At 47.0% G+C, this 12137-nt stretch overlaps 2 protein-coding genes across 3 annotated transcripts in view; both read left to right on the forward strand.

The window, feature by feature from the left end:
• Nucleotides 1-245: 245 nt before the first annotated feature.
• On the forward strand, nt 246-7626 carry reps2 (RALBP1 associated Eps domain containing 2). Of its 2 annotated transcripts, XM_088393988.1 has the most exons (19): nt 246-608; nt 2083-2206; nt 2558-2676; nt 3034-3139; nt 3324-3449; nt 3530-3593; nt 3668-3830; nt 4023-4076; nt 4180-4255; nt 4392-4466; nt 4570-4621; nt 4692-4831; nt 4909-4970; nt 5050-5109; nt 5582-5668; nt 5732-5847; nt 6010-6115; nt 7121-7238; nt 7343-7626. In XM_088393988.1, exons 1-18 carry the CDS (start codon nt 387-389, stop codon nt 7187-7189), a joined length of 1821 nt encoding a protein of 606 aa, XP_088250114.1. In that variant the 5' UTR covers nt 246-386; the 3' UTR covers nt 7190-7238; nt 7343-7626. The 2 variants fall into 2 exon arrangements, with proteins under 2 accessions (XP_088250114.1, XP_088250113.1); XM_088393987.1 differs by having other exon boundaries at nt 7121-7626.
• Nucleotides 7627-8825: 1199 nt separating this feature from the next.
• nhsa (Nance-Horan syndrome a (congenital cataracts and dental anomalies)) overlaps nt 8826-12137 on the forward strand; it is a 28022-nt gene continuing 24710 nt past the window's right edge. The window contains exon 1 of the mRNA XM_088393985.1: nt 8826-9466. Within this exon, the coding sequence (XP_088250111.1) occupies nt 9169-9466 (298 nt within the window). The 5' untranslated portion in view covers nt 8826-9168. The remainder of the gene's footprint in view (nt 9467-12137) is intronic.

A 12137-nucleotide genomic window follows, 5' to 3' on the forward strand; every position in this document is an offset into this window, starting at 1 on the left:
TAGTGGCCTCCACCCCTCAACTTCCTTTTTTCTAGAAAACTTTATTTGATGTTTATCCCCAGTTTTCAATATTTTTTCCCCCCGTCAGTGTATCTGTAATGGAAAAAAGGAGGGCCGGCTCGTTTCCTACCTCTTTTCTGGCATGTGAGTGTTTTAAATGTAGCATACATATATTTGACTTCGTTGTTAGCAGCAAGCACCTTTGTGGACGAAAGTAAATGTATTTTGGTACACTACCGCCCCAGCAGCCGCGGCGTGACACTGCAGTTTGATGGCAATATGACTGCCAGTGCAGGGGGTGAATGATCCGCAGCGGAGGTGAGGACGGCAACCGGGGTGTGTGCAGTATGATTTCTAGGTTGTAGCGTGGCGGTGGTGGCAAGCAAATGGAGCAGGAAGCCGGTGGCAACGGCGGTGGTGGTTGCAGCGGCGCGGTGTCTGCAGCGGTGTGCGCCGGTGGTCTGATTCCGGTGCATGAGCACGAGCAGCGGTACTACTCAGCTCTGCACGGGCTGTGCGTGACTGAGCCCTCCGGGAAGCAGCTGTCCTCCTCCAAAGTGGCAGAGCTCTTCAAGGCGTCTCAGCTGCCTGCTGACGTGCTGCACAAGGTGAAGGCGTGGGGGGAATTCGGGTGCTGAACGGGGCACACCTTAACACGGCGTTCCACAACCGTTAGCTAAGGCACAACATTTAACACTGGGGGGTAAAAAATCACCAAACAAAAATGTAATGAAAAAAAAACCAGGAATTACACGGGTTAGTTGTGGAGTGTAACATTTATCGTGGTTCAGTGGTTCCAAAAACTTTTTAAACCAAGTGTATAAATTCTTAACACCCTGGGTGACATCATCTTCTCCGACACAAAGACAGTAGTGTATAAAACCTAAGTGTTCATTGGAAGCCAAATGGACTGTATTCTGAAAGCATAGCAATCTAATAGTACTGATGATGGAATGCCCTATGGCGATACACAAGATGGCCGTTTGATGTCTTAGCAGCGCCCTGCCTTGAAGTGCAAACTGTTTAATTAGAGAGCAGCATCGTTGTGACGTCAGACAGCGCATCCAATAGGAGAGGGATTTGGCAGAGTGATTTCAGAGTGTACAGAGCAAAAATTGCTCAGAGAACGAAAGCAAACATTTTCTACATACATTGGCTTTAAAAAAATGCTTTCTACAAATTCGCTCAATGTCCTTTATCCTGGAACACATGCTATGCTATGCTAGGTGACGCTAGTCGCGGCGGTTTTATGAGCTTCGTGCCCTGAGTTTTTTCGCTGAGCCATCAGGCACATAAATAAACGGAGCTCGGACAGATTTGCGTATTCATGCCACTGGGGTCTTCCGGGGATCCGTCACCATCCTATTGTGTCTCTAGGTGTGCAATGGCAGGAAGTTTGACGCGGAGCTCATGCGGCTTCCTTCCTGTCTGCCGCAGATGGGTGTTGATTGACAGCAGGCCCTTTGGCCCTTGGGCAGGATGCCTGCTGGCTGACACTTGTACTCCTAAGTTGATGCGGGAGCCCAGCATCTGCAGCTTCAAACATGCGGATTTTTGGAAATGAGCCTTTTTTACAATACGTCGATATCACAATTGCGTAGACATGTCGAGGATGTACGCGATGAGTCACGCCAATTAAACAACTTGGCAAGCACGAGGTCCTATTTCAATTATTTTTCTATTGTTCTGTGAGACAAAAATGATTGAGCCTAGCAACAAGCAGCTAGCAAACATTGAAAAGAAATAAAGCAATGCTGCTGAGCTCTATTCCAGGACCTTGTAGCTTGATTTAAGGCTCTGACTTGGAATTGAGCATTCTGACCTGTTGTGTAATTCCGATCTAAGAGTCTTTCATGACAAATCTCAACTCCTGGATCACATTCCGATTGAGCGGATGAACTTGATTAACCTTTCAGGAACACATATAATGAAGTTATTGTTGCTAGCAGCCAAACAGAGTAGAGGCTTGCGGGGGTTGAGGGGGGGGGGGTGTCATTGGGGGTCCACTATGCTGATTGATTAAAGGTCACATGCTTTATGTTGTTCTCACATTTGATATAAAATTTTCCGTCCTCTCGGCAGGTGACAGAAGTGTGCGGCGCCAAGCGCATGGGCTACTTTGGCACAGCTCAGTTCTACGTGGCCCTCAAGCTGCTGGCCGCCGCCCAGGCGGGTCTGCCCGTCCACCTGCAGAGCACATCGGCCAGTAAGTCCCCAAAGGGAGCTCAAGGGATTATTTTCAAGGTGACGGGATTGCGGCGTAATCTGGAGGCTAGGCGGGTCACGCGTGGGAAGAGCTCGCTGCCGTGTTCGCAGCTGTCAACAATCACTTAATGCCGCAACGTGAGCTAATGTTTTGTGACCTCACGACCGTATCCTTTGGAAAGTGCCTTAAAAAGCTTCAGGTGTTTTTGGTGTGTTGTTTTTGCAATAGTCCACGTGGAAGATTTCACCAAACCAAACTGTTCAAACACAAACACCTTTTATGATTCGCTAGTACTTTCTCGACTTTTCTTTTTTAGTTTTAGTGCTTCCTAAAAAGACTTCTCTGTTGCAGATCTACCACTGCCCAGATTTGTGGGGATCAAGACGGAACCAGAGATGAGATACGTAGCCAGCACAGAGGTGCAGCACTGCGACAGGATCCGATGTTTGGACTCGGGTGCGGATCACAAGGTCAGGTGGTATGCTTTGGATCTTGCGCTGTATTTTTTGTTTTTGTCTGTTTCTAACACACAGCGGTTTAATTGCTTTTAAGCTTTCACGGCCAGCTCCCAGCAGGTCAGGTCAATTAACACGTTGAGAATGAAGATTAAAACAAAAAAAACAAAAAAAGGATCAGAAGACATTCCGTGCCGCTATAAAGATGAAAGCAGAAAATGCCTCCATTTTGAGAGATTAGCCGAGGACCAAACATTCCGTTAATGAAGCGTGAAGTTGTAGCAACTGCGTACGGACAAAAGCAACATTACGCTAGCTGTTTTTCCTCATCATTTTAATTGTTCTAAATGCTTTGTTTGTCTGTTTCTAAAGGAGCTGCCGCCTCCGCCTGGCAGCTCGGTGCTTCGCTCCCCGCCGGCTTACCACAGCCACCAGTACACCACGCCAAAACAAAGACAGATGGCCGACTCATACGCGGGTATGCCAAAGTTGACGGAAATAGCTCGAGCTTGGAGAACTCCAAAATTCTTGAGAATATTTTCTACTAAATGGCTGTAATTACGAGGATTCTGAATAGTTAATTAATGGATTAGTTGTTGATTAATCTCTTAATGTTTGCATCTTTATTTTATACACTGCACTTTATGATTGAATGAATATAGAGAGGGCCGACCAGCAGGAGTGTGACGACGATGACGACGATCCCTGGAGGATCACAGAGGAACAGCGCGACTATTACACCAATCAGTTTAAAAGCCTGCAGCCCGACCTCGGGGCTCGAATCCTTGGTAGAATGCCCCACCAAATCTCTTCTTTCTATGTTATCTATACAATATTCATTTAACTTCTCTCCCTCCACCCCCCGCAGGTGCTGTTGCAAAGAACTTCTTCACAATGTCCAAACTTCCCATCCCGGAGCTGTCGCACATTTGGTAAGTGCTGACTGACTTTCAATTCAGTGCCTCCGTTGCAGCTTCTAAATTTTTTGAACTGTTGGCCCTCTCAGGGAACTGAGCGATGTGGACCGGGACGGAGCTTTAACCTTCCCGGAGTTCTGCGCCGCCTTCCACTTGATTGTGGCCCGCAAGAACGGCTACCCTCTTCCCGAGAGCCTTCCCCTTGGCCTGCATCCCAAATTCGGACCACCGAATGATGACGTTCCCCTTCATGTACGTGAAGATAAGTTAGCGATTAGAAGGGAAGTTGATTAATGCCACTCCTGTTTGAATATAACGTTTTGTGTTTAAAACAAGCGCTTAGCTTTCCTTTAAACATGTCCGTTTAGCTTCATGCTAATAATGAATGAACAACGCCATAGTCAGGCTAATGCATAGCATCTGTGGCGGATTTTTTTCCCCCAGCATGTACGGTGTCGGATCGTCTTTGAGGATGGAGAAACTGGACTCCATCAGACGGTAAACTCAAATGTCTTTTAATTTGCAGTGCCTCGTAGAAACCTCTAGGGGGCAATGTTGCCCTTAAAATAACTCCAGTTGACAAATGTCTTGTTGGTTGTAGGATCCGAGCGCCAAGCTCCTACCAAGTGTGGTCAAGAGCAAACAAGATTCCAAAGAGGAAATCAGTAAAAAACAAGGTTTGTGAAAGATTTATTCCTTTGATCTTAAATCGCTCTCACAGAGAACAAAAAATACACAAATCCTGCATATTTATCATTACTGATTTTGACCCAATGGACTGTTTTTTTTTTACTGCTCATTGTAATATTTCAGAATGCAGTTTCAGGGGTGTGGAGACGTTAAAAGAAGGCGCCACTCTGCAGTTGACCACCTTTTCCCACAGACCAGGTGATGCAAAGAAATGCATCGTTATAAATTCAAAATAATGACCCCTCATCACCGTCAACTCACAAGCTGACTCTTTTTTTCCCCCGCGTGATTCTTGTGACAGAGCCGCCATCTCAGGACCCCGACCGACACTGCAAGATGAAAACCCGACCGAGGTTGGGATGTCCACGCATTCCAGGTGACGGGGTTGCAAATGCATGAATTGCGGCGTTCTGCTTTTTGTAGGTCATTCTCCAGCACTTCCATCGACGACGCCATGAGGAAGGCGGAGGAGCCTCCCACGCCTCCGCCTCGACCTCAGAAGAAAAGCCACTCCAGAGCCTCCTCGCTGGACCTCAACAAGCTCTTCCAGCAGGGGGCACCAGGTGGCTGTCACCCACTTCAACAAAAGACTTCTGGTTTTATTGTGGAGCTTACTGGCGGTCCTTTTTATTTTTGAAAGGGCTGAAGAGTGGATGGTTTCCCCCTCCTCCAGCGTTACCTCCCAGACCGTCCGCCTCCCAGGTTTGATTCGACTTTTTGAAATCAAACAATATAAATAATTCCACGATCACGCTCATGATTAAAATCACTCGGATCTCAGGTTCCAACGACCAAAGCACAGCAGCCCAACTTTGCAGACTTCAGTCGCTTCCGACAAGAGGTGAGCCCACATCAGATGTCTCTTCATGGCGGCTCATTAACAAAAACAAGAATTAGGATGATTGACGACATGACGAGGCGAGTTTTTCCACCCCATCTTTGTCTTCTACTCCAAAGCGACTTTCACAGCCTGGAGTTCGGCAATGTCCTGGTTTTCCCTTTTCCTCCCTCCCCCCCTTCCCCTGGTACAATCAGCCGTAGCGCCGTGAGGCTGTTTAAGCCATCAGCGTGACTGAAAAGCGCTTCAAGTGTGACGTCAACTAACTCACCGACACCAACGAATGTGTTCAATCCACCCAATCCGACCTGATGAGAAGGAAACGGAGCCGACTTTAACCCGCCAGAATTAATCTTTCAATCCATGATAAGAAATTCACGAGAGACGTATCCGATAAGGGTCGAGAGCTTAAAGGTGCCAATCAGGACTTTTCAAGCATGTTCTGAACAATCATTTCACGTGCCGTGTTTTGCAGGAGGAAAGTGGTGTGAAACCCGAAGAACCCTGCCTACGCTCCAGATTGAATCAAAGTAGCGAAGACTTGTCCAAACCTTCCCAACAGGTTGAAAACTATTTGACAGCTCTGCTTTTTGTTGTGTAATTTCATTCTTATTGTAACTTGCAGGAGCCAAGTCCCAATCAAGCTCCGCAGAAGCCGGGTCGAAGGAAGTTTCGGCCGGACAGCCAGAACGTGGAGTGCTTGGCACCACCTACTGGATCTTTTCTAAAACACACTCAAAAGTTAGTCACTAATATTTCCAATGCATCCCTTTTATTTGTTTTTGTTTTTTTTATCTGAAGGGCCAATCCCACGCAAACAAAGACAGATTGTGGAAGGTTTATTTGCACGGTTTGTTGTTTGGTTTGAGATGAAGTGGCATCAAGTATGTTTGTCCCTCACAGAACACCATCCAGGCAGAAGAGGGACATCCAGATGGCAATCCGCAAAAATAAGGAAACCAACGCTGTGTTGACACGACTCAACAGCGAGCTGCAGCAGCAGCTCAAGGTAGGCCGAAATCCATTTTTATAGTTTTTTCTTTCTTTCTTTTATCAATAAATGATCAGTGTTGTTTGGGCTTCCATTTGCCATGTGAGTCAAAAGCATTGCTGACATTCCGCCAGTCTTCTCTTCCCAAGCACAGCCGTGCGATTTTTCACATTTTAATGGTGTTTAGACACTTCTCAACCAAACGCAAGAAAGTCCGTCCGACGCTTCGGCAAGTCGGTGCGACACAAAAGGTGCTCGTCATAACAGCCTGAGTTCAAGGGGTCGTTCAAGTCACCTATAGTGCAGGCCTGTGCCTCAAAGTGATACTTGAGAATGTGACGTAGAAGTCACCTTGATACTTATTATAATCTAGGCTTGAAATGATTAAATGACTAATAAATATATATTTTTAAAAATTTAAATTCATTCACTGACACCCAAGCATAGTTCCAAAGTATAACAAGACTGCAGTTTAGCCATTAGTATCAGCGCTCGGCGCACCTGTTGCGTTCCCGCCATTCCTCCGGTAAACGATCCAGCGGCGAAAGCGTCGGCAAAAGCGTGAAGCGCAATCGTAAACGTTTGATAGCAGCACAACGCCGAACGGAATGACACACGTGAGGTCAACTGGCCTCTGCGCCTGATCCTGCAAGACTTGTTTGGAATGTGAGAGAATAGCAAGTGTGCGTCTTTATTTAGAGAGCGCGAAGGCCGCACCGGCCGCGGGCATTCTCAACTGTCCGCTTGAAAATAGGAGACAGCTCGCGTCCCAAATGCAACAAATAGCTGATTGGAAACAAGAGAGCATCGGCTGAAGACTTCTGCCAAGGCTTTGTCACCTGTTCAAAGCTGGGGTGAGCATCGGGGCGGCTAAAAGTAGGCCCGGGGATGCTTGCAGAGTTTTGATTGGCTCGCCACCTGAGCTTAAAACTCGTCCCGTAAGGTGACAAGAGCAAGTTGAAATTTTGAAGGATGGTGCATGCTACAAGCTCTTTGTGATCTCTCCTTCCTCCTTGGCTGCAGGCCGTCCACCACCAGAGGGTCACCTTGGAGGGCCAGCTGGACCTCCTGCGTCCCGTGGCCTCGACGTGACCCGGCGACTAGTCGGAAAATAAAAAGATGGTTCGACCATCTTATGCTGTGAGCAAGCGATCAGGAGGAATTTGGAATCGGATTGGTGGAAATTATTTTGTTTTACTTTTCATTCTGTTTGAGGTCAAACGTGCTTTGTTTTTATTTTCCAATTATCTGCTCTTCCAAAAAACAAACAAACAAAATCAAGACAAAAAGCTAACATTGAAAAAAAGCACGAAATGACAAAATGTCATAAACCAGCACAAGACGACAGCAGATGTGCTATGCAAAGATAAGGTGCTGCTTTGGACTCTTCTTACTGTGTCTTCTCAAAGATTGGGTGCGGACATGAGGGCATGCTTGGGCTGCATGCTAATGATGTCACAATGATGTCATGACTGCGCTGTATTTTATACTAAAATCAAAGTGATGAATAAAGTTGCTAACTTTTCACACTTGACGTTAGCATTCATGACTCTGTGGAGCCTGTTAGCGAGCAGCTGCGTGTTTTATCTTTTGTTGCTTGAAAGGCAATTAGGAAAGTCTCTGATTCCCAATTGCAGAAGCGACAGGCATGTTATGGAATTATCAACACGCAGTTTCCATTCAGGCTATTAGGCACATACGGATAGATGAAATGGTGCAGACGCACGTCGGGCCAAAGCAGATGTTTTCCAAACAGACACAAGGCGGGAAGGGAAAAAAAGGTCAACAGCAGCATTAGCGGTGGCTGTATTCCCAGATCTCTCCGCCACGGTTTGTCCCCAAAATATCCTCTGACACACTTGGCTCACACACTACCTGCTTTAGAGCGCCTCGTTGTTGCCGCATGAAAACTCGTCACCGTCACTACAGCGTGATGGCGTCATGAGCAGCAAGCAGCTGGACTATAAATAGCACTTGAAAGTATTTGCTTGGCATTGCACGCTAACAGCTGGGACAAAATGTGATGGCCATTTGTCGCCTCCGAGTTATTTACAGGATGCACCACGGTTGGAATTGTTTGGATTGTTCAGTATGGTTCAATTTAATTCATTTTTTACTTTTATTATTTAATCTTAATAGGCTTTTGATTACCATCTTAGAGCATTCAGCAGAATCTTGTGGAGGCTGCTGCTTTTTCATTGAAAAAAGTGTCAGCAAAAAAGCCAAAGAAAAAGCGAAACGGCCACTCGCCTGGCCGAGCGCTCAGATTATCATGTTTTGTGCGCTCAACTTGATCCTTTTGTCCCCCGAAGCATGACGGCATGGCATCACTCTGTGGTGCGTCGTGGCGGCCTTTGTCCCGGCCGCTGCTTTGCAAAGGTTGCACTTCTGCGCAAGCGCTAGCGGGTAGACACGAGCGTGGCAACAGGAAGAGCTTTTAGCTCGTCAGCCAGCCGGGATTTAGAGAAACACGCATTCAGCACATCTGAATGAAGAGGCCATGGACAAAGATTAACCTCCACACGCGCACCACCACAACACCAACCAAAATCATTAAAATGTGTTTTCAATGTCGCCAACATTTTTCACTTCATTCTGTGTGCTGCATTCGTGCCCCTGAAGGCAACACTGTACATTCTTTGTAGTTTAGTCCCATCATACTTTGCAATGTATTTATAACAAACTCAATAAGTGACCCCCATGTTTGTCTAAACCGGCCGAGAAGATGTGTTTTCCCAGTGTCCCTGAAGGCACCATTGTCGTCCAGTTGTAGTCGAATCCTGCTCCAAGAACTCGGCTGTTCCGCTCCGTGTTTTACCGCCTCCTCCCCTTTTAGTTTTTAAAAACCACCTCGAATTACTGTGGAGCTGGTGTGGTGGTGCTGGAGAGAAAAAAAAAAGTCAAGCAGCATCGGAGGCAGGCAGATGACCGGAGCGCCTCAGTCCGCCCTTCCAGATGCAACAAGCATGGGGCGCCTCTGAAGCCACGCCGATCGGATCACGGTGGCCCGAGGCGTGGACACCTTTTGCGGCCACTTTCACCTCACTTTTAGCGGATTTACGCCGAGCGACATGCCGTTCTTCAAGCGGCTGGTGGAACCCCGGTCCATGTGCCGCGTCGAGAAGGGTGACGAGGAGGAGGCGGACGCGGACGGGGGCTCGCCTTTCCACGACCTGCTGTCCGTCAGCCATGTGGCGCTGGCCCGGACCCTCCGCCAACTGTCCGACCTGGCCAAGCACGCTTGCTCGGTGTTCCACGAGCTGGAGGGCGACCTGGCCGCCACCGGCCACAGGCTCCGCGGGCTGCAGAGGAAGGTCGGACGACTCCAGGAGACTTGCTCCGTGCTGGACCCCAAACAGGAGGCAGTCCGTGAGTACACACCTTTTTTCTGCGCACCTACTAATTTACCTCGTTCATTTATCCATAAAGGTTACTTTTTTTGTGTTTAAGAAGTTGTCTTGAACACTTTACGGTTCACTTTTCTTGCGAATGAAATGAAAATCATCCAAACACTGAACTTCTGCATCAAAATTAGGTATCTATATCAAGTTTTTGCACTAAATAGCACTAAATAATACACTCCAAGTCCCAACATTACAACTTTATGAAAATACGTATATTAACAAAGTAGTTTCAAGCTATGCAATAATAAGAATAAAGATTTTTTTTATCATGACTTGACAGCAATACATGTATTCTGTGAAAAAAATTGAAAATTTCTGGCCCTGCGTGCCTTTAAATTTGGTAGACAAAAAACAACTGCGCCTGAAGAAAAACAACCAATCAGAGACAGAAAGCCTGAAAAGTTGCACTTCTGTCAACATGTCACCATGCTGTCCTTCTCATTCTGCTCTTTTTCGAGTTGTGGTGGCTTCAAGTAAAATGCTTTTTGATAGCACATAACCATGATGTGATCTACAAACTATCAATGGATGATGTTTGAAGGTACAAATCCTATTTCTAAGTACTTTTTGCGTGACTTGTTGAAGAGGCGTGTCCAGGCAGCCTTCTCCTATTTGTCTCATTCATGCAAGTAAACAGGTTGAACTCTGCATGGCTGCCAGTTAAGAATTCATGACCCAGATAACACAGCATGTGGCCATGCCTGGCTCTTTTAAAACCAAGTGCCCCCCGCCCCCTCTTCCCATCAACCCCCACTCCATCCCGCTATGTTAAGGGAGAGTGTATTTATGTATTGTAAAGCCCACACGCACGCATCAGGAAGTACTTGGGCATTTCCTCACTGTAGAAGACGCATAATACGCACCTGAAATTGCAGGAACTTGCTGGTCCCCAGTTATCCGGAAGTGGATATCCTTAATAACATGGCCGTGTCTCATCTGCATGACAATTGGTGTAAATGAGGGCACGGGGGTTGGGGGACTTTTCGAATTGCTCTTATTTGTCCATTTTGCTGATAAGGAAGGAGATATTTGTCAAAATGAAGTGCTTCAATGATGATTATTTTTCTTCAATGGGAAAATTAAACATGCAGCACCACCATGTGCCGATGCTGCGTTTGGTCTGCTGGTAAATCGGAATTTTGTGTTAATCTATTTAATCTATGTAATGATTGAATATGCTTGAAACGTGAGGGTCTCTATTTATAAAAATGCTTGAATTGTTCTCATGCATTCTCATGAGGTGGCCGGCGGGCTAAAATGACAGACAGGACAACTTTTCACTGCAAAGGAGCTTGAGGGAGGCGTCTGGCAAAGGTCCCATAAAGCACGTGTTTGGACAGAGTCGCGGACGGCGCGGCACGCTAGCCAGACGCCGTCCATCCATCCAGCCGGCTCGGGTTTTAAGTTTCGTGGCTTTTCCCAAACTGAGCACATGGCTGGCAGCTCAGCACATTCCTGTCCCAAAACTGAGCAGCTTCTCGCTCAGGCTGTAGAAATAGAGACGGGAAGGAAATATTTTTAACGTTCCGAAATGTCGTTAAAGTGTTGTTAAAAAAAAACACAGGCCAAAAAGCAGAAAACAATCAGAATCATCTCTTCCATAGATGAATCTGGGATAGTTGATGTGGTATGCGTTGGATCCCGGGCGTTGTCCAGCCATGGCAGAGGTCTCGTTCCCGGGCACGGCGCATTATGTAACACTCCGCATCCATTTTTCCGCTGGCTTGAGCGAGCGTGCCGCTTCATTTAGCCCGCTGCGCAGTCGCGACGTTCCCGCCGCCTTTTCCGGACCGGGATGACTCGGAAGAGGACTTTGACTCATTGTTTACGCTGCCCGGAAAAGCGCATTTGCCTCGTCTTGATTGATCGGGCCTGGCTGTTAGCGTGACTTAGAGTTGCTAGGCGAGGTTTGCACACCAGTCAGTGAAGGATACACTCATAATCACCGTTAGATGTTCGATGTGATGTGGGTAGGCATTGGATCGTAATCTTTTTTTTTTTTTTTTTTTTTTTTTTTGTAAAGCCACCATTTCCGTCATAGGGCACTAAAAACGTGCAAAGTCTGCGGGCAGGCCGACGGGATATCATGCGCCTTTTACGACATCTAACGAGCTCTTTCTGTTTGTCTTTCATTATGACGGGCATATTTCGACAGGTCCGGACAACCTGCCATTGATTTAGTGGCCCTGCTAATTATAGAGCAAGCCAGCGCCTTTCAAAGGCTTGCTTCTCCCCCTCCCTGCCCTTCCCAGACATTGACTGGGCCCAGACAGCCTTGATACTGTTTTGTATTATTTCGCTGATGTCATCGGCGCTTCCTTTGGGGTTGCACAAAACATTCTGACAGGGCAGCTTCTGTATTTGTTCTTGTTTTTGTTTTTCCCAGTCCGGATGATAAGCGAGTGTTCGCTGTTTGTCCGAACTGAATCCCAGCGAGTTCTCAAAGGGTTTGCCACTGAACCTTTGATGTCAAGTCAAGCATTCCCAAAAGCCAGTGACCAGGAACCCCCGGGCTCCCAAAGTGGGGAGGAAGCGAGACTCTTCTCGCTTTCTGGGACAAGGTTGGAGATTTTAATTGCCCGGTGAGGAGGATTGGTCGGGAAATGTGTGAGCGATTACACTTAACATTCCTGCGG

The sequence above is a fragment of the Syngnathus floridae genome, chromosome 13, assembly GCF_059516105.1.
Source record: "Syngnathus floridae isolate MCC-2025c chromosome 13, RoL_Sflo_1.0, whole genome shotgun sequence".
In the NCBI taxonomy this organism is placed as follows: Eukaryota; Metazoa; Chordata; class Actinopteri; order Syngnathiformes; family Syngnathidae; genus Syngnathus; species Syngnathus floridae.

Excerpts from the sequence above, each read along its gene's own strand:
- reps2 (XM_088393987.1), top strand. The coding sequence starts at position 387 with ATGGAGCAGGAAGCCGGTGGCAACGGCGGTGGTGGTTGCAGCGGCGCG. Across the intron at positions 4,971-5,049 it reads CCAGACCGTCCGCCTCCCAG|GTTCCAACGACCAAAGCACA; the intron begins GTTTGATTCGAC and ends CTCGGATCTCAG. Across the intron at positions 6,116-7,120 it reads AGCTGCAGCAGCAGCTCAAG|GCCGTCCACCACCAGAGGGT; the intron begins GTAGGCCGAAAT and ends CCTTGGCTGCAG.